The 25,398-nt window shown below is 40.2% G+C and overlaps 1 protein-coding gene and 1 pseudogene across 1 annotated transcript in view; one reads left to right on the forward strand and one right to left on the reverse strand.

Annotated features, from left to right (window-relative positions):
- The window catches only part of LOC117702150 (collagen alpha-1(XXIV) chain-like), a 41,745-nt gene extending 16,673 nt beyond the window's left edge, over positions 1-25,072 (forward strand). The window contains exons 4-10 of the mRNA XM_034493445.2: positions 328-363; positions 475-501; positions 9,466-9,531; positions 10,544-10,712; positions 13,739-13,848; positions 15,951-16,166; positions 23,613-25,072. Of these exons, the coding sequence (XP_034349336.2) occupies positions 9,472-9,531; positions 10,544-10,712; positions 13,739-13,848; positions 15,951-16,166; positions 23,613-23,759 (702 nt within the window). The 5' untranslated portion in view covers positions 328-363; positions 475-501; positions 9,466-9,471 and the 3' untranslated portion in view covers positions 23,760-25,072. The remainder of the gene's footprint in view (positions 1-327; positions 364-474; positions 502-9,465; positions 9,532-10,543; positions 10,713-13,738; positions 13,849-15,950; positions 16,167-23,612) is intronic.
- Positions 16,654-19,342, reverse strand: LOC117702149 (RNA-binding protein 39 pseudogene; annotated as a pseudogene).
- Positions 25,073-25,398: the final 326 nt, after the last annotated feature.

Below are 25,398 nucleotides of genomic sequence, written 5' to 3' on the forward strand. Positions count from 1 at the left end.
CTTTGGTGGTTAGGTGGGTGCTAATAGAGATAGCTTAGGCTGAATTAAGATTTTTATGCCATAATTTATTAAATTTGTTAATATGAACAAACAGTCTCCCGCCACATGTGCATACACAGACACACACACACGCACACACACACACACACGTACACACATTAGATTTCCAGGTTGTTCAGAATTGTGGGCCATAGTTAATGACAAGACCTTTTAAACATAGAATCATTTGTGAATATGTGATCTGCACAACATCAGCGGAGGTTGGATCTTGGTTGATACCAAATCTGAAGCAATCTACATGGTGTGCTTTGTCTTCATTCCCTTTAGGGTCCCCAAGGACCAAGAGGTCAACCAGGACCCCCTGTGAGTTCATTTTTATTTATATCTGTTTGCCATTGATGAACATACAGTGCCTAGTTTGGAGGTATTTACTAACTGGGTTTTCTTTTGTTTTGTTTTGTGATTATGTTCCAGGGTCCACCTGGAGCACCTGGTCCACGAGTAAGTCTTCTTGGTTGGTTTTATTCTGTTCTGTCTCAGAATATCAACTCTGTGTGTGTGTGTGTGTGTGTGTGTGTGTGTGTGTGTGTGTGTATTATATGTGTGTGTATTGTATGTGTCCATGTGTGTGTATGTGTATGGTGTGACATACATACATACACACACATGTGTGTGTGTGTGTTGTATTGCATGTGTGTATGTTATATGCGTGCATGTGTTGCAGGTGTGTTGTGGATGACAAAGGAGGATGTCAGCTCTCCTTGTTCTATCCACCCTCTTATTCCTTTGAGACAGGTCCTCTCACTAAACTTGGGGCTCGTAAGACCCAGCAATACCTCTGTCCCTGATCCCACAGCTGGGGTCGCAAACTTGTTCACCCATGTCTGTTTCACACGGGTGCTGTGCTGACTTAAGTCTTTATGCTTGATGGAAAGGGCTCTTATCCACTGAGCTATCTCCCCCCACTCCTTACGTGAGCCTTGAACTGTTAGTCATTTCATCTTTCTGGTATACCTTAGTTCCTCTCAGTAAGCTAACCAGCCGTGATAACTTGGAATCCAAGCCTCATATTTCTTATCTAGAAAAGAGTAATTGCATTTCCTGCTTTTTTGGGTTCATTTTGCACATTGAACAAGAGAAAAACATGCAGCACAGGATAGTACATAATAGGCACTCCATTTCTTCTTCTTTCTGGGACTTGGCTCTTCATTTTAAATCTTTTTTTAACCATAATTCTTTTCTTAGGTTTTACATGAATCCTTGTCAGTTGCTAGTGTCTGGAGAAGCCATCAGACGGCTCCTATGTTTGCTTTTGATCTCACAACTGCATCCTAAAATGTGCTAGGCTTATTTTAAAATCACATTTCTATTTCTTTGGCTATTATCTCTGATATTTCAATATTCTAAGTTTAGACCTTCTATCTACTATGTATTCTAAAAGTTCTTTGATCCCCTGCTTCCTATGTAGGGTCTCCATACTTCCCCCAATCTTAGCCATACCTCATCTGATCGGTCTCCTGGTCATATACAGTGGAAAGTGATCACATTTCCTTCCCAGTTGACATCCACTCTTTGCTCCAAGTAATGGCCAGCCTGATGTCTTCCAAGCCGTAATCATTTCCACATGTTGTTCTCGGGTCATTTACATCATGATAGTTCTGGATAGCTGTTCACAGTGTTCCATGCTCAGCAGACTCGGAACTCTGCATTTCCCTCAGTCTTGCTCTGCAGCTGGGAATAATTTTCCAGCAAGTGCCACGCGTGCTTCATACACACTATGCCTCAATGATACTCCTTGTCCTCCACGCCCTTGCAATGCAAGGACTTCTGTCCCTGTCTATTGCTTCCCCACCTTATGGTGGCTTTGAGAAGTCATTGCTGTCTTCCTAAAACCGAGTTCGGAAGAGTCACAAAATGAATGGCAAACTAGAAAGCTGTAGAGAAAATGTTTGTAGTTTTAGGTGACATATCCCCTGGTCTCAGCTGGAAGATCAATGAGTTGCTACACAACTCCGATGAAGGAGACACATGAATGGTTCCTTCTTTGAGAAAACAAATATGGACATGAATATACACTTTGAGGAATTAAGAGACTTAAACTAGAAGATATGCTTGACAAATGGGTTCCCCATAAGTGTTACATTTGATTCCTTCTTTTCCCTCTCCCTCTGCTCTGTCTTCCTTATACTTGTCAAATGTGAAAGCACATGTCTTCATACTGTCTGCAGAGACCTGTACAAACAGATTCTAGCATTTGCGCAGAAGTAATAACTGTCATGGTCTCCCTAAAACCTTCCTAATCCATCCCCCCCCCACTGAACCCTGAGATAGAATTGATAGCTCTCTCTTCTTCATTGATGCGCTTTTTATGTTTGTTTTCCATTCAAGTCCTTAATATGCACTTGTTGAATACATATGCCATGTCTGCGTGCTCACACACACACAACAACAACAACAACAACAAAAATCATACATCATGCCTTTTAGACTGCTTCAGCATGCCTTCCCTAAGGAAAAGGGTTTACTTGGAGATAAGATGACAGGGTTAGGAGAAGCCTGGGCAAGCACAGTGACACATGAAGTAATGTAGCATCATACTCAAGAAGCAGAACATCAAAAATCCAGTGCCAGCTGGATGACATTGTGTGCCTCTCTCAGAGAAACAAAAGAAAGGATTAGAGGTCGTCTCGTCCTCTCAGTCATTATCCAGCAACCTTCAAAGTGCAAAGTTGGTTCATTATTCCATGGAAGATGAAACCAATTGTGTGACCCTCTTACAATATGCCTTTGTAATAAAAATGCAGTTACATAAATGTATAGGAAATAGACCTGGGGAGACAACTCAGTGGGTCACAGTGTTTGCTATGAAAGAAGATCTGAGTTCAAATCCCCAGCCCCCATGTAAAAAGGCTGGACATGGATACATACAAGTGTAACATGGCATTGAAAGGATGGGCATGTCTATCTGTATCCACAGTTATATGTTCTAAAATGATAAAACTGGTGACTTTTATGCTACGTGGATCTTACCTTAGTAAAAATCAACCACAAAAACACCTCAGTACAACATTAGTAGTAAGACTGACATGGTTTTGCAAAGCCATTTTGTCCATTGTGAACCTTGTCATGGTATGAAAATTTCTTTGGGGGCAAGATGAAAGAAGCTTGACAAGCTTGAACCCAGCTTCCATTCCCCAGCCCTCCATCAAAGGCCATGGAATTAAGCTGACTCACAGTCCTGAAGGAGAATGGAAAGCTAATGCTTCAGGAAATGCAGTGTTTGTGGATGATGGGTGAGTGTAAGGTCTACTCATGACTAGAGCTCAGTGTCTGAGGTATGATGCTTACAAGTCAATGAGGAAATTTACCCCTGGATGCTAGAGACAGCCCTTCACGTGCCAAAGGGAGGAACAGGATGAGAATTTGTGTGGGTGTGCCTGAGTGTGTGTCTGTGCATGCATGTTTGTGGGTGTGTGTATGTGCGTGCATGTGTGCGTGTGTGAATGTGTGTGTGTGCTTGTGTGTGTGCAAGTGTGTGCATATGTGTGAGTGTGTATTGTGAGTGTGCATTTGAGTGTGAGTGCAAGTGTGTACGTATATGTGTACGTGCACATGAGTGTATGTGTGTGTGTGTGTGTGTGTGTTGGGGGTGTGTGGGTAGGTAGAGACAATAAAGTTTCAGTACATTTAGGAATCAGAAGTGAGGGTCCCAATTTTGTTCTTTGGGGGTTTGTTGTTGTTGTTGCTGTTGTATATATAATTTATATAAGTTATATATATATATATATATATATATATATATATATATATTATTATTTATATGTATAAATAATATATATTATATATGTGTGTATGTGTGTGTGTATAACTAAACTATATTGCAACAGATGGAGACTACTACAGAAAACCACAGCCAATCAAAATTTAGGGTTGTGGAGGCCAGTCCCAGTGGTTTGGTACTGTGAGACAGTATCTTGCTAGGTAGCCCAGAATGGCCTAGAATCATGGTGTAGCCTTGGCTGACCTCAAGCTCTCAGTCGCCCTCCTCTTCATCCTTCCAGGTACTGAGATTGCAAGCATGCCCTCTGCACCCAGAAGAGTACCCTCTCTATTTTTGGAGAAGTTGGGGCAATACTTAGGATTAAAACCAGGACCCCACATGTAATAGACAAGTACTTTACCACTAAGCTATGTCCCACCCCACTCTGCTTTTCCTTTTTTTTTTTTTTTTACATCAACCATCCTAATGGCTATGAAGAGTATTTCGTTGTGGATCTAAATTTCATTCCCCCCAAAGTATTAGTTATTTGTATACATTCTTTGAAAATTTCTCATTCAAGTCTTTTGCCTATTTTTAAAAAACTGAACTGCATGACTTTACATTAGTTGGTTTTCAAAGTTTTTTCTAGATTCTAAATATTAATCTTGTCCCTGATATATGAATCTTGTTTGGGTTGTTGAAAAGAGTCTCGCCGTATGTACTCCAAGCTGGCCTCGGCCTCCTCAGTACAGCGAATATAGAGATGTGAGGCCCTTCGTAGCTCTATACTCTTGCATTTACCTATAAGTGACTTTTACCAGTTCTCTTGATTTATTACTATGAATTCAAGTTACTTTTAATTTATATATGTGGTGTGTGTGTGCGTGTGTGTGTGTGTGTGTGTGTGTGTGTGTAAATAGGCTCATGGTGTGCATGTGTAGGCCAGAGGATAGCCTTGGGTATTGATGCTCTTACCTTCCACTTTTTTTGAGACAGTCTCTTATTGTTTGGTGGTGTGTGCACAGGACAGTTGGCATACATGTTTCCAGGGATGCTCCTGTCTCTCCTTTCCATCTCACTGTAGGAACATGAGAATTATAGATACATGCTACCATCTCCTTCTCTACATGTATGTGACATGGCCTGAAGAGGACACCAGACTGCTTGGAGCCGGAGTTACAGATGACTGCTAGCCACCCCATGTGGGTGCTGGAAACTGAACTCTGGTCCTCTGTAAGAGCCGCAAGCACTCTTAACCACTCATTCATCCCTCCAGCCCCTCATTAGAGTCTTTCTATGCAAGGCAAATTAGTATTAAATTATCTCAATTTTTGTTTATCTGAAAATGTGTTGATTTTCCTTTATGTTCAAACATTTCACTTGTCTTTCAACACTGAATGCTGCCACACTGCCTTCTCACTTGTATGGGTTTGTCTATTACTCCGAGTGTCTCTTGGCCGTGATAAACCTCTCCTCTTTCTGATTTTAACGTTTTCTTTTCATCTATATCATTGAATATTCTGTTTGTTTGTTTGTTTGTTTGTTTTGTTTTAGTTTATTTCAAATAGGATCTCCTGAGATTGCTCAGGTTTCCTATAAGTTACTATGTAGCCCAGGCTGGCCTCAAATTTATGATCTTGTTGCCCAGTTTCTCAATATTTTAAACCTTAAGAGTGAAGAAAGTTCATGGAGTTCTTTTGATTGTGTATATTAACATTTCTCAATAAATTTAGCATGACTGTCACTATTATTTAAAATATTAGCCCCCCCGCCCCTTCTCTCTTGGTCTGCTTGGCAGGGTCCATTAGACCCCTAAGTTTCTGTTCATCTTCATCCATGTTTTTCTTTCTACTAAGACTAGGTCATCTCAATAAACCATTTGTCTTTCCAGTCAGTGATATGTTCTTCCCACTGCTGAAGTCTCTCTAGTATGTGTTTGTTTTGGTGACTCTCTTCAACTCCATAGTGTCTACGTGTTCCTTTCCAATGTGACTTCTGTTACGTTTAAACTATTTTGGAACTTTGTATTTGATATGACATATTTATCATTCTTTACTCCCTTAGAAACAGTTTCATTAACTCTTCAACCATAGCTAAGTCCATGTCTTTGTTTTACACAATCTGAGCTGTCTCCCAGATACTTTTTATTTATTTTATTTTAGGGGGAGCATGTATGTCAGTGTATGATTGCTGAGGTCAGAGGGCAACCTATGCAGCCAGTTCTTGCCCTCTGCCATGTGGGTCCTGGGATTGAACTCACTCAGGTCATCATGCTTAGGGGCAGGCACTTTTACTCTCTGAGCCATTTTGCTGGCCCTTTAGAGAGTTTCTATTGACTACTTATTTCCCTGCATAGTCACCACATTGTCCTGTTTCTTGCATGTCTTATAATAGTCATCTTTTGGAATTCACAGGGGAGACTGATCAAAGACTCACTTCAATACCCAAATACAACAAATGCCAGAGTTCCTTATATAGATTGGTATAACTTGCATATAACCTACAATCTTTAAATTATCTGCAAGTGCTCCTGTAACCTTTACACTATCTGCAAATTACTTATAAAATACAATGTAATATACTATTTGTTACACTATATCTGCAAATTACTTATAAAATACAATGTAAAATAGTATTTGTTAAACTATATTGTTTAGATAACAATGACCAAAAAAGTTTATGTATGTTCAGTACAGGTGGAATTTTTATTTATTTGTTCATTTATTTATTTTATGCATGTGAGTACACTGTCACTCTCTTCAGACACACCACAAGAGAGAATCTGATCCCATTACAGATGGTTGTGAGCCACCATGTGGTTCCTGGGAATTGAACTCAGGACCTCTAGAAGAGCAGTCAGGGCTCCTAACCACTGAGCCATCTCTCCAGCAGCATTATACTTTTGGTTGATCCTGAAGATACAGACTCCTCACATGCACAGGACCAACTGCGACTGTGTCCTTGTTAAAAATGAGACTTTTCAGATTTTACAGTGTCACACCCCTGAAAATCAGATTCCCGCCCTCAGCCAGAATTTATTCTTGTTGCTTTTCGTTGTTGTTGGTTGACATTTATGAATCATGAAATCTCTACACTCTTAGCTGTGTGTGAATATTGAAGTCTCTGCTCGGGTCAGTGCTCAGCTAATTTCTGTTAGAGATTTCCTCCTAGGTTTTCTCAGACACCAGGGATGAGAAGCCTACCGGTTTGGCTGTTGGGATTTGAGTGTGATTGTGGTACCATTTCAATGTTCAGCCAGGAAGTTAACAATCACACCTGCTGTCACAAAACCTCAAGATCAGCCAGGGGTGAGGGCTCGGCACTTCTCGGGACTCCAAACACATATGCAGTGCTAATACCACATGGAGTTTTACATTCTGGAATGTGGTCAGAGTTTCTGACCGTCTGTAAGGACACCACGTTCTGTAGCTTTACTGTGGAAACTTTGTTTCCCTTAGTGGTCGCTTCATTCCCTGCAGTTTCAGACAAAGTTAAAAACTCATTGCATGTGCTTTTGGAGAGCCCCTTGTACTTACTGGGTGACCACTGGATAAGGTAAAATAAAAAAAAATAATAATAATAATAAAAAAAACCAGTCTTAGATGTCTTCCTGGGAACCACCAGAAAGGTCAAATAAAGACAAGGTCCAGGAAGTAAAATTCCTCCTCTGGCTATAATAGTTTGCAGTCTGTTGACTTTGTCAAAATTGAAAATCATAATAAATTTGGCTTTATAAGCCCTCTGGCTCTTATTTGTGCTTCTAACTGTAAACAGTGCTTAGTTATATGAAATGGAATGGCCATTCTGATGAGCCAAGTCAAAATGATAAAATGATACTGAGAAACACAAACCCACTGACTGCAAAACTATGGGAGGTTCTTTTCTTCCATCGTAATCTAACTAAAAATATGCAAAAGTATTAGGCAGTCCACTCTTAAGGGTTCTTTGTTTGTTTTATAAAATAACATATAGGACTATTTTAGTGATTTTATTATACAATAGATGTGTTGTTATTTTAAGCAATTACTAAGTCATTTAAAATTTTATGTTCATATTTCTATTTTGGAAAATACCAAAAATTCTAAGTCATATAAGCAAAAGTCTCCTGAGGTATTCAATTATACTTTTGGTTGGTTGGTTTTTGTGTCTGATGGTGCTGAGGACTGAACCCCTGGCCTATCATGTGTTTAGAGAGTTACTCATGAATTACGGCCCCAGTCCCACTTAGTCATATTAAAAGTCCAAGAACATTTTGATTCCAAAGAGTTAGGAAGCCAGGGGCTAGGTGTTTCAGTCAATAGTTTTAATCACACGCCAGGAGCCAGCATGGTGGTATGCACCTGTAATCCTAACAAAGGGGTTGCTGAGTCAGAGGATAGTAGTTCAAAGACATCCCGAATTACATAGCAAGACTTTGTCTCAAATTTTAGGACTGGCTAATCTGAAGAAGATTCCATGCTTCTTGAAGAGGTCATGACCTTTAGCCAGGGTTGTTCTTCTGCTTGGGAGACTCTCCTTTGTCTTGACACTGCCCAGCTTCCTTATGTCCACTCAGACAGTGCCATTCCAAGACAACGTTTCCTCACAAATGTCTCGCACATCCCAGTTTTGACTCAAAATTTCTCTCATCGTCCCATGAACTTTTCTTCCATCACACGTGTACCATTTACAGTCAAGTGGTTTTAGATCACTGATCTATGCTTGTTTCGCCTCTAAGGTTAGCCTCCAGGGGAACAACTTCCTTCGCTGCTTACCATTTTCTCCTCAATAGTTGTCATAGTGTTTGGAAACCCATGTGTGCAGAATGAGTGAGTTATTTTCCAATATGAAAACCACATGTGAAGACAAGTGGAAAAAGTAGTTTCTATTGGTTGTTCCATCATCTTAAATGGCTTTTCTGATTGCTGACCATGACTTGAGAGTGAACTGTTGAGCAACAGCATATATCCTGTGGGAATGCAAAAAACAAAACCAAACAAACAAAAATCCCCTCAGCATCAGAATCATTCTGAGGTAAATTAGAAATGGCTGAGTTCATTTACACAGGTGTGATTTACCAGGACCTTCAGCTCATGCATCTTTATTTCCAGTACATATATATATTTAAAATTACAGAAAGGCTACTACAAATGGTTATGCTGAGTTTTTCTCCTAAAATATCTTTTTTATTAAATGCAGGAGCAGATTGAGTTTGTTCTGTGTTATTTCTTTTGGGACTAATGGTACATTTTCCAACTTCAGAAATTGTTTTTAAGACCGCAGAAGTATCAGATTCGACTATTGCGGTGACTACCTCAGGACAGTAGTATTTTATTCTACTTTCCTTCCAAGAATAGAACTGTTAAAAATTACTACACTTATTTATTCTTCAGTTGACAATTTACTGCATGAGGGGATTGTGTTTCATTCTTCCATTCGTGTCATGTGTGCACACTTTCCTGCCGCGGAAACAAACAGCTTACGTTAGCTTTAGAAGCTTTAGACTGAGTCCTGTTTGAATGAGACCTGTGAAATCTGGATGGAGGCAGCATCTTATCTTTCATATAAGATAGCTGGGTCTTACTTGCAGGATCTGTCTTCAGGAATTGCAGATTCCATTCAGATCAATCTAGTATGTTTCACAATAACCAGAACAAACTGAACAGAGCTCGTCAGAACAGGCTTGATCTTATTATGGCCATCTCAATTGTATTTTTTTTACACAGAGACAAATGGATATCAATGCTGCTATTCAAGCTCTGATAGAATCAAATTCTGCCCAACAGATGGAGGTAATATGTCTGGCTCTATTTATATTGGCAGATTCGCTATTCAAATTAAACAGGGGGATTTTTATTTTTTGAAAGCCAAAATTTGGCATTATCTCCAAGATTGTATTTAAAACAGAAAATCTGAAACTGTTTTCAAGTGTAACAAAACAGAAATACATGCACAGGGTATTTCATGAGAAAAAATATTGAAACAAAATCTTAGTTTCAAAGGATTTATTTGCAAAGGGATTTACTACTGTTTGCGGAGATAGTAGATAAAGTTAACCAAATTTCTTACAGTTGGCTTTGTCATGATTACTTAATCATTTAGTCTCAGAGAGAAGAAAAAAAGCTGCTTCTCCATCTTTGCTGAATCCAGTCAATCACCTATGCTTATCTGCAAGCAAGTGTGCATGTGTGTGCAGTGTAACACGTAGAAAAGAACTCAACAAGCTACATGTTAGAGTATGAGGAAGACTCCAGGCACACAGTGGACATGAGCAAGGATATAAAGCTAATTGCTTTTCTAGTTCTCCTTCTGTTGTGGGCTTTCCAGTTGGCTGGTGGATAAGAACATAAAATGGCGTAAACACCGATGTGATGCTCCAGAACTTCCGAGTGGCTGTTCTAACCATGCAGGATTCACTGTTCTAACCGTGCAGGAAATCATTATGTTAAATAGTCTTTGGTTCTGGTTAATTTCCATGTGATTTTTTTTTCTGACTTGCAACATTTTTAAGTAAAGTTTAAAGTAAAATTTAAAACTCCAATTATTTGATATGGAGTTTAAAAAGCATGTTTCAGTAGGCATAATACTTCTTTAAGTCTCTTGTCAGCTTACAAACTAAATCTTGACCTCCTATTGGGATTCGGGGTTAATAAGCTGATGTATGTACATAGTTAGATAGAAAAATATGTTCTTCCTTCCTATTCCAAACTCTGTAAAAGCAACTAGGATCACAGTCTCACTCTGCTTTGTCCAAGTTGTTATTGAGGTTTTCTTGCTTATATGATTCTTATGATAACTTGGCAGAGTTACCAGAACACTGAAGTGACTTTAATCAACCACAGTTCAGAGATATTCAAAACCCTGACCTACCTTAGCAGTCTCCTGAGCAGCATCAAAAATCCTCTTGGCACACGAGAAAACCCAGCACGGATCTGCAAGGATTTACTCAGCTGTCAGTACAAGGTTTCAGATGGTAAGTCCTTCCTGTCAGATTCCCAAGTCTAACTTCATCATTTCAAAACATTCAGGATCTGTAATGCATTCAACTTCAGATATCTGCCATTTTGATCAGACGTCAACACAACCCATCATAACTTCATCAAAACTGCGATGGTCTTTGAGGATGATTTACTTTGTAAATACGAAGGCCTGTGCTTTGTTCACACTTGGTATTTGCAAAAGTGTACATCATATTTAAATCCAAGTAAGAGAATGTAACGTTAGGGGTGATGGACAAGAATCTACCAGAGGCCTTGCTAATCCAAAACCATCAAAGTTCACATTTTTTACATCATATTCCACAGCACCCCCTATAAATGTTATTTAATAGCCTTAAATAGAATCGGCAAATAGCAAACTAGAGTGGTTTATCATCCTTAGAAGGTTCTTGTCCCTTCAAGTACATTGGTCAGGAGTATAAAAGTGGGTTTAGAGACAATCATTAAGGAAATGTCCTAAACCCAGAGGATCGGTCACCACTTAAGTAAGAGAAACACTAAACTGTCAAAAACAACTTCATTTCCTTTTCATTTTTGTTTAGTCTGAAGTCACTCATACTATAAATATTATAACTTTTTGTTTTGCTGAAAAGTTAATTTCCAGAACATTTTCAGTGAAGGTGAAGCCAGCCAGCCCAGTTTTGCTTTTTACAGATTAGTGAGAAAGGTGACTCTTGTTTAGGATTGGGTTTTCTAGGACAGATATAGTGGGGTGATAGGACACGAGAGTTCAGAATTGACATAAGGAACAGCATTCAGTGAAGCAAAAGACTCTGAACTTTAGGCAAAAAAAAAAAAAAAAAAAAAAAAAAAAAAAGTGATGTAAGGACTTTAAGAACAGATCAGCTGCCCCGCTGCTGCTACCTGGTGTGGGCCTCTGGTTCTCTCATTCCTTCGTCGGGGGTTACACATGTCACCCATCAGACTGAGTGCGGAAACCCCAATGGAGGAGTTAGGGAAAGGACTAAAGGAGCTAAAGGGGATGACAACCCCATAGGAAGAACAACAATATCAACCAACCACACCCAGAGCTCCCAGGGACTAAACCACCAACCAAAGAGTACACATGGAGGGACCCATGGCTCTAGCTGCATATTTATCAGAGGATGGTCTTATGTGGCATCAATGGGAGGAGAGGGCCCTTGGCCCTGTCTCGACTGGGTGCCCCAACATAGGGGGATGCTAGGGCAGTGAGGCAGGAGTAAGTGAGTGAGTGGGTGGGTGGGTGGGTGAGGAAACACCCTCATAGAGGCAGGGGGGATGGGATGGAGGGTTTGGGGAAGGGAAAATGGTAAAGGGGACAACATTTGAAATGTAAATAATTAAAATAACCAATAATAAAAAAACAACTGATCAGGTCATAGGGAGTTGGTCCTGATGGAATATAAAAAGAAAAACTGTTGATTAAAGAACTAAAAGGTATAAGCAGGAAGAAGCCGAGCTGAAGTAGGGGAGGAGTTTGAACTGGAGAGCAGGTTAGGGTAGATAGCCTCGGACATTGATGGTTGGAATAACGGACATTGGAATGTCAGGAACAGAGGGAACCAAGGTGTACGTGTTCGTGTGGGTTAAAACAAAACACCAAGACTGAAGTTGTACACACATTCTGAAAGTAGTAGCAAGCCAGAAGCTAAAATATTGAGTAGCTTTCCTGAGAGATGATAACAGATGATACAACAGGATGGTGATCATTTCAGCATGAACTGTTTCAGGGGAGAACAGGTGTAAGCATGGTCTGGATGCAGCAGCAGGAGCAATGCCTTCCCATGTCCAGCACTAGGAGGCCAGGCCAGAACTGGAATGGACGAGCTAGGAGAAAAAGCGATGCCCTCGAGGCAGAGGCCATTTTGAATTAGAAACTTTGGGTTCACAAAAGATATAAGGCACATAAAATAGACTTAAGATAAACCAATGATCATGTTACCATGAGACTCTTATTCGATCATCTTTGCACGACACGGTGCCTGAGCTCAAAAGCCTGGCTCCACACAGACAACGAAAGCTTGGTGGATCATCTTTTATTTAGACAAAAATAGCTCACACAGTAGTAGGGGAAAATCTAGAAGAAATGATGAGCAACTTCCTTCCACCACTGGGTGCCATGGTCAGCCAGCTCAGCAGTGAGTCCCTTTGCCCAGCGAGCCATCAATCTCACAGGCTGGCCTTCATTGACACCTCCTCAGCCTATCCATCATTTTGATTAACATTACGAAATGCCTTTCAAATTGGTAGGTGCTTGAAAATATAGTTCTGGGTAACAGTTTTTGTGGGTATAGCTTTCATTCATTCACTAAATGTATATATTTACAATCAGCTTTTTAACAGATAAGAACAGATAAGATGTGTCAACATGTGTAAGCATGTGTCAACAGGTGTCAACATGTGTCTACGTAAAAACCACAGCTCTCAACTTAAAAGGGAATAAGAGGTAGCTTGTTCTGAGGCCGTTTTGAGTCTTCATGGCTGAAGAACACAGATTTAGGTTATCCCAGTTTCAGTGTTCCAATGTGGAAGCTGTTTTATAAAGTTTTATAAACTCTTCTAGTTTTCCAGGACAAAAATAGTCATAAATGGACGCAAATTTGCAATACCTTGGTGTGTGCATCAGAGAGGTGGGCACTGTGAGATGGGAGAGCTTTTCCACAGGCTCAGGATGCAGTCTGATGACATTCTTAGCTTTTGGGTTGGTGGAAGCTAATGGTCTGCTAAGTCAATAGATTCTAAAGAGTTTCTATCTGTTAGTCACAGGCATTAGTCCAGACACAGTGGTGGGCAAGGAATGGCTGTTCTGGGGAGACTAGAGCGAGCCCAAGAGCAGGAGATTAGCATCTGGACCTGAAACATTCCAATCTCTCCCCAGTACTGAAATTCTAGTCAACCCATCACTCCCTGCTTTACACAGCTTCTTTCCAGGAGATTTTGTTCACAAATGTGACAATGCATAAGTTCATATGGTTTAGTATGAGATTGAAATAACTTTGTGTTTGTTATAAATTAATAGGAAAATACTGGATTGACCCAAATCTTGGATGTTCTTCAGATGCCTTTGAGGTTTTCTGCAACTTTAGTGCTGGAGGCCAGACATGTTTATCTCCTGTTTCTGTGACAAAGGTGTGTATTGAATTTTAGAACATGTGCTTCTGTATTGTATTTGTTAACAGGATTTTTTTTTTAATGCCATCATATAATTGCTGGCTTTTAAGAGTGAAATAAAACGTTGCCATTCACCATTCTCTATCATATATGAGAAATATTTTTAATGTTAAAAATATTTTAAAGATTTATTTTGCTGGGCAGTGGTGGTGCATGCCTTTAATCCCAGCACTTGGGAGGCAGAGGCAGGTGGATTTCTGAGTTCAAGGCCAGCCTGGTCTACAGAGTGAGTTCCAGGACAGCCAGGGCTATACAGAGAAACCCTGTCTCGAAAAACAAAAAACAAACAAAAAAAAAAAGATTTATTTTTGTTATATAGAGAAATGTTTGCCCGCGTGTATATGTGTGCAACAAGTAGATGTCTGGTCCCTGGAGGGGTTAGAAGAGGGTATCATATGCCTGGAACTGAAGTTATAAAGGGTTGTGATCCGCCATCTGTGTTCTGGGAATTGAACCCAAGTCCTCTGAAAGAGTGTCAATTGTTCCCAATCACTGAGCCACATCTCCAGTTCTCATTGTTCTAAAAAAAATAAAATAAGTGCCATGTACCTTGACACTTTGATTATACATTCTATGATCGGTTCAGCATGGTGTGCTCCCTGGATCTTGTTTCTTCAGTTTCCTAAAGTGTGTGCAGCACATTGTTGTGTTTTTAAAGACACACAGACCTTAGACAATCTCCAACCAGCTGCACCATTCTGATCAACAGTCTACAGCCACAACCTACAGCTTGGTTGAAACTGTATTTTCAGTAAAATAATTCTGCTACAAAAGCTTGCTGCATTCCAGTGATTAGCATAACGCAACAGCCTGTAAACGTTCACTGAATACTCTTTTTAAGTTTCAAGATAATTCTGAAAATGCACTACTAAGAATGAATGTGGGGTTTGTTTTATAGAACAGTAACAGTTACAAGTATCTTAAAAACCCAAAGGCTGGTTCTGTTTTATAACACCTTGAAATCAAAATCGTAACTCTTTTTCTGATTAAACCAGCTTGGAGTATTTTCTCATGTGTTAGCAAAGTGCTAATACATATGCCTATCATGTGTTCCACCCATCTTTAGAAGACTGGAAGGCACGGTCCGCAGCTGGTTTCTGTGGGGCTGCTCCCCTTTGCTGAGCATGGCTCTATAGTAGGAAATCTCAGTGGAGAGTCACCACCGCTCTAAGAATAGAGGAAGGAGCACTCTGCTCTGTTCCTAGAGGAACTGAGATGTCCCTAATGTTCTCCTAACTGAAGAGAAGCACACTAGTTCTCTGTATAAAGTACATGTCCACATGCTTGCCCTCAATGCCCCAGAAGCTGCCTGAGGACTTCCATACAGACTTTTGGAGTCAGGAGATAAAAGAAGGGAAATATTGAATAAACGAGGTGGGAACAGTGAAGAACAATGTTGTAGCTGCTTCCATGACTAAATCAATTGTCCCGGCGATAGGCAGCAGAAAGAGCAGCAGTCAGGAATGTGTGCTGAAGAGCACCCTGGAGATGAAATGACTGAAGGGCTTACTCCACAATGTGGGTTTTTTTCCTTCTTTGGTTTTGTGTTTTTTTTTTTTTCAGCATGAAAATTTATTAATGTTGAATAGTAAAACTACTAATACCAGAGCCAAAACAATATTAATAGACACATGCCAAGAGAGTTACAGTCAAGGTTTTGGAAAAAAAATAATTGTTAATTGCTTGATCAGGATTCAACAGTTACAAAACCTACCAAGCTAAGCCTCTTAACATCCCTGTCAGGTGGGTGCTACACCCCCACGTAATCAACAGGTGACCACATCGAACTAATTTCAAATGTAGATTCTCATGAAAACATCATACCAAGCAAATAACTATTATTACTGCATTTCAAGTAACATTATAAAAATATATTTTATTATATACAATAGCCTAATGATATCCTGTGATCAGTTCATACAGACTCATAAGAACTTTTCTTCACCATCAATTGGCATGCAGATTCCAAATTTGTGAGGCTGCCCTTCCATAAGTTTCCCCATATGGATGTTTCTAAGTCACCATGTGTTATGACGTGACTTTTGTTTCTATGACTCTAGTTGGAGTTTGGAGTCGGCAAAGTACAGATGAACTTTCTTCAGTTGCTGAGCGCAGAAGCCACCCACGTGATCACCATTCACTGTCTGAACACCCCGAGGTGGACCAGCACACAGGCAGATGGTCCAGAGTGGCCTATTAGCTTCAAAGGATGGAATGGTCAGATTTTTGAAGAAAATACTCTACTTGAACCTCAAGTCCTCTCAGATGACTGCACGGTAAGAGAACGGCTCTTTTAGAAATGTGACTTAAAATAAGGAGAGGAAGACTTTCCTTACTAACTATAGAAGAGTGCTGTTATAAAGTCCCCGACATTCCTATGTTTTCCATCAGCAATTATCATATATATATGTATGTGTATATATATGTGCATATATACATATAGAGAGATTGTTTATACATATATATACATGTTGTTTATGTGTATATGTATATACATGCATATTTATAGATGTATATACATAATACATATATATCTAGATATCTCAGATAGTCAAATTTCATTATGTTAATAAATAATCATGGATAATCATGTTTCATGTTTCTAGAACAGGATCTCTATATGAAGTCTTGGATATCATTGAGCTTGTTATATAACCCAGGTTGGCCTTGAACTCACAGAGATCCACCTGCCCCGCCTCTATCTCCCAAGTGCTACCTACTATGCTCAGCTTACTCATGGATTTTTTTTTTTTTTTCTTGTGGCCATTTTCAGAGAATTTTATTTGAGTGGTTCTTACAAAGATTGTTGCAATATGAAAGTCATTTGTTTGATAGAAATATCAAGCTGTCTTGTCAAACACACTGGAGTAACCCAAAAATATATTTCAGAGCTCACAGAGCTTAAAAAGAGCAAAGATTATATGCAACCAGACAAAACCTATTTCTGTATTTCCTCTTTTGCTCAAGACTGCTTTACTCAATCTGTTACATCAACCACCTTGAGGAAATGCAGGGATCATTTTGTTTGGAATCTCAAGATACACTAAAACACATAATATTTACAAAGAAACTTTTACAGATACATTAATTGAAAAATTTACCATCAAATATTTTGAAATCCCCTTCTTGCCAAATGATCAAGGTCAAATGCTAAGCAGCCATTTAGCTACTTAAGACTTTTGTTCACACTAAAAGTGTATTCCTTTGCTGAACCATGAGCCAAATACATGACTGTGAAATGTAACTGCTGTGTAAAAAGTAAGGTTTCTGAAACATTAAAACATTACCGGTCTGCCTTTATACAGAAAGCACATTTGTTCCCCTAGAGCTATTCTATAATCCTTAATGTAATTTCTACATGGACATTTAAAACAGCAGAACAAGAGAACAGCTTTGCATAAAGTAGGATTTGCTAGTTAGGGAGAATGAGCACACTGCATTCCTGTTAACATTTTTATTTTTCAAGATAACAGGAGTTGTATACAAATGACAGTAGACCCTTGCCTCTTTATTTTTATCTAAATAAAAGATAACTCAAGATGAATTCTCAAGAGAAAAAAAAGCTATATACATAAGGGACTGTATCTTCCTTCATCGTCTACTTGGAACCAGTACTTGTGTTGCTGTCATAGAATCAGGAAAGAGGTTGTGGTAAGTTGGAAGAGGTACATACACTGCTGTTATCATTTTACCAGCAAACCACCTGCCATGCAATGCATTGACAGCAGCAATAGCTGCAGCAATAGATGGGCACTTCACATACACATTGCCCTGAGCTGAATTTTTGTCAACATAAGTATGAATGACTCCTCCATGTTTATTACATTCTTCAATGACATCATCTTTAATCTCTGTATCCCATCCAACTTCTTCTTCTGTTTGAGGATTAAACATGTTGGAAAGTTGGAAACACTGTGTGGCAAGAGGTTGAACAGATGTAGCTGCAGCTAAAGCTGAGGCTTCAGTCTGTTGGGAAAGTCGTGTTTGCAAATCTGCCACAGCACCAAATGCCAAAGAGCCACTCATTTGTAAAGCTTGCTGTGCTGCTGGTGGAATCTGCAAACCGGTACCCTCTGCAAGTCTTGCCATTAACTGGAGACGTCCAGTTGTTCCCAAGTCAATTCCAGTCTTTTCTAGTTCATCACTGTCCAAAAATGAACTAGCACTAGAAGCATCAGTTCGTTCAGTAACATGTCCAACTTTCATTGGTCTCCCAGCTAACTCAAATCCATTAAGCTGTTCCAAAGCCTTTTTGGCACATTCTGAATCAGAAAATGTAATGAATCCATATCCCTTAGATCGACCAGTTTCACTATCCATCATGAGCTGAATACTTTCAATCCTTCCAAAAGGTTCAAAGATCCCCCGAAGCATATCTTCAGTTATGTTAAAGTGCAACGAGCCCACGTAGAGCCTCATAGGTCCAGCACTTCCCTTTTGTAAATTGTTTGCCATTGCAGCAGCTCTGTTTTTTTCTGCCTGTGATGCCTGTACTATGATTGGCACTCCTAAAACTCGTTGGCCAGTTAATCCAATTGCTAGAGGCACTGAACTGACATCAACAAATTCCACATAGGCAATTCCTTTGGAACGTCTTGAATTTCTATCAGAAATCATTCTTACATCTCGAACCTTTCCTACTGTAGAGAAAAATTCTTCCAAATCTCTTGGTCGAATTCTTGCTGCCAGTTGCATGCAGAAAACTGTCCTTGCATCTCTTTCCTCAGGAGTGAGATTATCAATAGGTTCCCTCACAGGGCTCTTGTCTTTCCTGAATGGACTTTTGCTTCGGGAACGTCTTCTGCTTAATTTGATGCTATGAGGCAACCCAATCTTTCCTCGGATGGCACTGTTAAATTTTGGTCCGGAGTAGGGACTTCTGTAGCGGCCTCGGAATCTTCTATCTCGACTTCGTGAGCGGCTTCGTCTCCGTTCTTTGCTTCTACTTCGTTTCCGCTCTCGGCTTTTGCTCTTTTTCCTTTCTCTATCTCGACTTCGTTTCCGTTCTTTACTTTTGCTTCTTTTTCTCTCATGACTACGACTTCTGCTCTTGCTTTTTTTTTCTCTTTTTGCTACGTTCTTCATGGCCGTTAGCACTGTTCAACTTGTTCTCATCCTTCTTGTAAGGGGCCTCAAGCATTGCTTCAATATCAATATCGTCTGCCATTTTCTCTACTCGCCTGTGCGGGTTTTCGCGCGCCTGTGCTCGACTCGGGAAGTCGGCTGCCGCCGCCGCTGCTGTTGCTACTGTTAAGCCACTAGGCCCAGGCCGCGGTACCGCCCAACCCGAATATCGGGCCCCGAGGGCGTCTAGGCCCAAGCGAATCTAAAAGAAACAATGGGATTAAAGGAGCCCGCGACGGAGAGCAGGGCAGCGGCTTCGGCAGCTCAGGATCCACCCCTGCGACAGCGTTGGCTAGCTCCCTGAAATGGCGGCCGCTGCTCCTCCGTACTCACATTCACCAACTACTCATGGATTTTTAATGTGTCTATTTAAAGATTTATTTTATTTTTAAGGACGTTTTTATGTGTATAAATGTTTTGCCTGTCTGTATGTATGTGCACCATATGTGTGCTTGGTGTCTTCTGAAGTCAGAGTGAGCACTGGATCGCCTGGAACTGGTGTTACAGAGGGTTGTGAGCCACCGTGATGTGGGTGCTAAGAACCAAACCAGCATCCTCTGCAAAAGACACAAGTGTTCTCAACTACTGAGTGGCCTCACCAGCCCCTCATTTAACTATGTGTATGAGTGTGTATCTTTGTATGTCTGTGTGTGCCATGTGTGTATGAGTGGATCCATGGAAGCTAAAAGAGAGTGTTAGGTCCCCTGGAGCTGTAGTTCTAGGCAACTGGGATCTGTCTGAGGCGGGTGCTGGAAGCCAAACTCTTCAAGAGCAGTATATGCTCTTCACTGATGAACCATGTCTCCAACCCCTACTTGTGGGTTTTTATATGTAAAGCAAATGTTAATCCATAGATGCTACTCCTCAGATAAAATGACTGCATCTGGATAGATGAACAGTTGGATTGGAGATCACCTGGTCAACTGACTGACACAGCCTGTACATAAATATATATATTTCATATTTTTGAGCTCTAGATCTTACTGATGCATGGAAGGCATCATGGAATCACCAGTTTATTTGATTTTGCTAATTCTTATACAAAGATGAATGTAATTGTGAACTGACTGCCCCTCTTGATAATTGACTTTAGCTCACGTTTTGTTTTGTTTTGTTTTTCTGTTGAAATGAAGCAATAGATACTATGGCAAATTTAATTGTAAGTGTAATTAATTATTTCATTAATTATTTTTAGCAACTTCGTTCCCTGCCTTGGTGTATAAGAACACCCTTGATTTAACATCTCTTGCCATTTCTTGGAGGCCATCTTTTTATAACACTTCCTTTCATAGACAAATGGTCAGAGGCAGATTGCTCAGATTCTCTTTCTTTGAAAAGAGCAGTGTCTCAGTTAGGGTTTTACTGCTGTGAGCAGACACCATGACCAAGGCAACTCTTAGAAGGGCAACATTTAATTGGGGCTGGCTTACAGGTTCAGTGGTTCAGTCCATTATCATCAAGAGGGGAGCTGGCAGTCTCCAGGCAGGCATGGTGGAGGAGGAGCTGAGAGTTCTATGTCTTGTTCTGAAGAAACAGGTAAAGGCTGACTTCCAGGAAGCTAGGATGAGGGTCTTAAAGCCTACACCCACAATGCCATGCCTACTCGAATAGGGCCACACCTTCTAATAGTGCCACTCCCTGGGCGGAGCATATACAAACCATCACAAGCAGTATTCTTAACAAATGCATGCAACTTCTATTCCTTCCCAGAAACATACAGTGGCTCGTTAGCACCTCTGAGATACAACCTATAAGCACCAATGAGCTCAACAACAGTCAGGCCCCAACCTACTTTCTAGGTTGGGTTTTCATTAGTTGCTACTGTATTCTATGTTCAAACTGATCTATTTATTACTATACCAACAACAACTCCTACTATTTATTGATTTTTTTACATTGAAATTGATCATTTAGTGCATAGATTATTTTATTAATCTTTACATTTGTAAAGAAAAATTAGCCCAAGGCAGGCTTGGTAGTGTACACTATAAACTCAGCAGTTACACAATGTGGAGACAGAAGGATTGGGCATTCAAGGCCAGCCTTGGCTACATCTCCCAGACAAACAAATAAGATGTGAGGAAAATCTCATTGCCTAAATTTTCACTGCCGTTTTTCCAGGTGGTGTTCCCAGCCCTGTGCTAGACCGACTTCACAACTGGATCCTTCACTATCTGTACTTGGTCCGGGGCGTTTGTTGTTGTTGCCTTTCTGTTGTTACTCGGTCCCGGGCATCTGTTGTTTCACCTTGACTTTCCATTGTTGTCATATTTTCTCTGCAGTACCCTTCTCAACTTCTCTCATCATCTGAAAGTTTCTGGCATTCTTTAAGACCCAGCTAAATTCTTAATCTCATAACCATTTCCTGATTTCTCTAGCAATAAAGAGTTTAGTATGCATGTCTGTCTGCATAATGTGTCTTGCCCTTACTGTACACAGTCTGTGTGCTATGTCTTGCTCTTACTATACACAGTCTCTATCTGCACAATGTATTTTGCCCTTATGGTCAGTAGGCTCTCTCTGTGTGCTGTGTCTTATCCGTATCATACACGGCCTTTTTTGCATTACTTATGTCTCTTCTTCCTAGTCAGATTGCTAAGCTATTTACTTCAGATGTCAGAACTAAGTTAGTCACCTTTGTGTTTCCCAACCACTCTAATAGAATTAGAAATGACAGCTCATTCAATTATGCTTAATGGGCAGCAGCACGTCCATCCAGCATCTGCCTGACAGGTTAGTGAATGCATCTCACAGTCTTGCCAAGTTCTAGGTCTGGTTATCATGGGCAACCTTAGGACATCAGACAAGTAACTTATTGGTGAACTTCAATGGTCTTGGCTTTAACATGAAGATATTGGCTTCAGTAATCACTAAAGATTCTTCTGATTTTAAAATTCAGACCATGACAAGACTATGAGCAAGTAAATTGGCTTCCGACTAAAAGGCTTCAGCAATTGTGTTTCTCTGCTCTCTCGTGTTGAATATTTAACACAGAACATTTCATGACAGCTTTGACCATATCGTTTATCATAAATAGCAGAAGCTTCGGTAATGAGAAAAGCAGAAGCAGAACAAAGAAGAAAGCCATTAAATAGAAAACCCCGGACTTGGAGAGGGGAAGGGAACTCAAAATGACTCGATATGATTATCCTTTAACTACTTCTAACTAAGACAATCTCAGTTATCTGCTACAAATATAGAGAGACTGTGATAATCAGTCCTCTTTTACTCAAGAAAAAATGACCACCCTGAAGAAAACCAGGGAGCAGAACGTAGCAAGATGGCCAGTGGTTAAAGTTCTACTGCCAAGCTTGACGACCCAACTTTAATCATTGGGACCTATGTGGTGGAAGGGCAGAACTAACTCTCATTAGTTTTCCTCTAACTTCAGACACAGACAAACACACACACACACCAAATAAATAAATAATTACATGAAAAAGGAACAGATGGGTCAGAGCCTTATTGGGAATCCTGCAGACTTTTAACTCCTGTCTGCTACAGTGACCCACAGACATCAGAAAGAGAGAGAGAGAGGCTGGCACCATTATCCTCTGGCAGGGAAAATTGGAAGACAATGCTATTGCAGGGAAAGGAAGCCTGGTGTCTTTGCTTCTTTTCCCGATGCTGTAGTAGAACACTCTGGCACAAGCAACTTCAGGGAAGAAAAGGTGTATTGTGGGTCAGAGCTGTTCACATGTATTCGTAGTATCAAGGAACACACACATGCTAGTGCTTAGCTGGCTTTCTATCATATGTAGCCCAGCATCCCCTGTCCAGGAAATACTGCCACCCACTGTGGAAAGGTTTCCCTGACTCAATGTAATATAGTAATGCCCTACTAACACGATTGGAAGCCAGCCTCCCAGATTATTCCTGATTCTGTTGACAATTAACACTACCACAGTGGGTCTGGTGGTACAGGTCTGTAGGTTTAGGCACCAAGGAAACTGAGGCAGGAGGACCATGTGTTCAAAGCCAGCCTGAGCAGTTTACTACCTTGTCTTTAAGTATTTAAAAAAAAAAGTTGCTGTGTTAGCATGGCAGGTATCTTATTAATCTGATCAGTATATAAAGAGTCTCAGGGTGTAGCCCAGTGATAGAATGCTTGCTAACAAGTGGAAAAACTTAGATTTAATCTCCAGTATGATGTGGGGGTGGAGAGAGAAGGGAAGGGAAGAAGATATGGGAAAGAGAGGAAATAAGAAAAGGGGACATCCTAGACTTCCAGTTTTTTGATTGGTAGTAATTACTATGTATTTAGCATTGTTCTAAATGCTTTCTATCCTCTCTCTCTCTCTCTCTCTCTCTCTCTCTCTCTCTCTCTCTCTCTCTCTCTCTCTCTCTCTCTCTCTCTCTTTCTCTCTCTCTCTCCACCCCCCACCCCCATATTCCCTGTAGTTCAAGTAGGTCTCTAACTTGTGGTTCCTTCCCCAGCTGCTGAGCTTTCCCTCACACACCCAGAGAGCTGGCTTCAGTGTCTCTCTACATCTGAAAGGAATCCTTGTTGTCTAGGAAGGCTGTTGTTTGTTGAGCTTGGCCTTGGACTCCTTGGAGAGGCCTTTACATATGAAAGCATTTTGGTCCTTCTTTTACAGATTCGGGATGGCAGCTGGCACAAGGCAAAATTCCTTTTTCACACCCAAAATCCTAATCAGCTTCCTGTGACTGAAGTCCAAAACCTCCCTCATCTCAGAACTGGGCAAAAGCACTCCATCGAAAGCAGTGCCGTGTGCTTTCTCTAAGGCCCCCGGGTCAGCGCGGAAGCCATGCTGTTGGCCAGGTGACTGCAGAGAGGGAAATGTAGACAGAAAGGTACGTTAAGAAGTGTGGGGGATTAAAAAAAAAAAAATAGACAGGAGCTAAATCTTAAGAAATCTCAGGAAGAAACAATTTCCTCCTAAGGAGAAATGGCATTTTTTTTAAAGGACTATGATTGATTATGTATTTAATTCTCTTAATTTTTTTTTTTATTGATCTGAGTTTTCATAAGGAATTCCCTAGAACTGAAATTGTATAGACTTGGAATTTTTGAGGGTTTCCTGTGCTTTCGTTCCATGAGACAGCCGGAGCGTCAGGGCACCATGGAGCTGTACTGGATAGTGTTCCAAACGGTGGGATGTGTCCGTCTAAAACTGCAAGCCACCGTCTGCGGCACCTTCTCGTCCCAAACACTAAGCTGTGTTCAGGTCCCCCGTGGGCATATAAAATCTTAGCAGTGCACACTACCTCTTTCATGTTTTCTTTTGGTGTTGCTTGGTGCTGTTTCCCAAGACAGGGTGCTGTGGCTGTCATAAGACTATCTTACTCCTTTCCTCATCTTTGTTATTAAGAGTGTATGTACTGGTTACATCCAAATATGTCTTAATTGTTAATACTTCTTTCCATTTGTTTGGTCTCATGCTTAATAACAAGTAAAGTTATTTATGCAAGTTCCTTATTTTATTTTAAAATTCTCTTTGTGCACATGGAGTCAAAGCCAGCATGCTGTAACTCATGTGTGTGCTCAAGAGACCTGGGACTTTTCTTCTGTTGTTTTTCTTCTTTAAATTGTTGTAAAAAGTATTTCAGGCCACCTATATCCAGCGGTAGGTTTGGATTAGAAACTGGTGTTTGTGATATACTGTTTTAAAACTCCAAGATCATCTGGAATGATATTTTGTATATTTATAAATATTGTGTAAAGTTTAAATCCAGCCAATCCTTTGGAAATTGCTGCTGTTTTAAATTATAAAATGTTATATTTATGCTCTGTAGAAAATACTTGCTTTGTAGAACTCAATGATTTTTCTTTCACTGTTCTGAAATATAATGCTTAAAAGAATTTTACAGTCTTTGAAGCAACATCTTTCATGAGGGAGTCTTTATCCACTAAAACCAAGTTCTGCCCATTCAGTCTTTCCTTGTTGTCAGAGAACAATGTTAGTTCAGTGGTAAAGAAGATGGTGTTTCCTGCTGTATGGACAAGCCTGTTGTTCATCTGTTACAAGCATACTGTTAACCTCAGCAAACCACATTTACCTATCAATAATAAAGAGGCGCTTTAAATCATTTTGAATGATTCTTGTCTGTCTCCATTTATTATCATACTTGTGTATTACATATGGCAACGCCTCTGCCATTCCATACTATGCATATTTTCATAGTTAGAAAATATGTGACATGATTACCAAAAGGAGCCTAGGAACCTGTCTTCCATACATATTGAAGACACAGCACAGAAACGGTGACAGCCTAAGAGATAGTAGGTGATTTCCAACAGGAATGTCAGTGCCATTTGAAGGACAATGTTCTTACCGAAGGGGCTGGGAAAACTGAGTGACCTCCTGCCAGAAAGGAAGACAGACAGTATCTGTCTTTGGTAGTATGAAACAGCTCACCTGG

This window comes from Arvicanthis niloticus, unplaced genomic scaffold, assembly GCF_011762505.2.
Source record: "Arvicanthis niloticus isolate mArvNil1 unplaced genomic scaffold, mArvNil1.pat.X pat_scaffold_511_arrow_ctg1, whole genome shotgun sequence".
In the NCBI taxonomy this organism is placed as follows: domain Eukaryota; kingdom Metazoa; phylum Chordata; class Mammalia; order Rodentia; family Muridae; genus Arvicanthis; species Arvicanthis niloticus.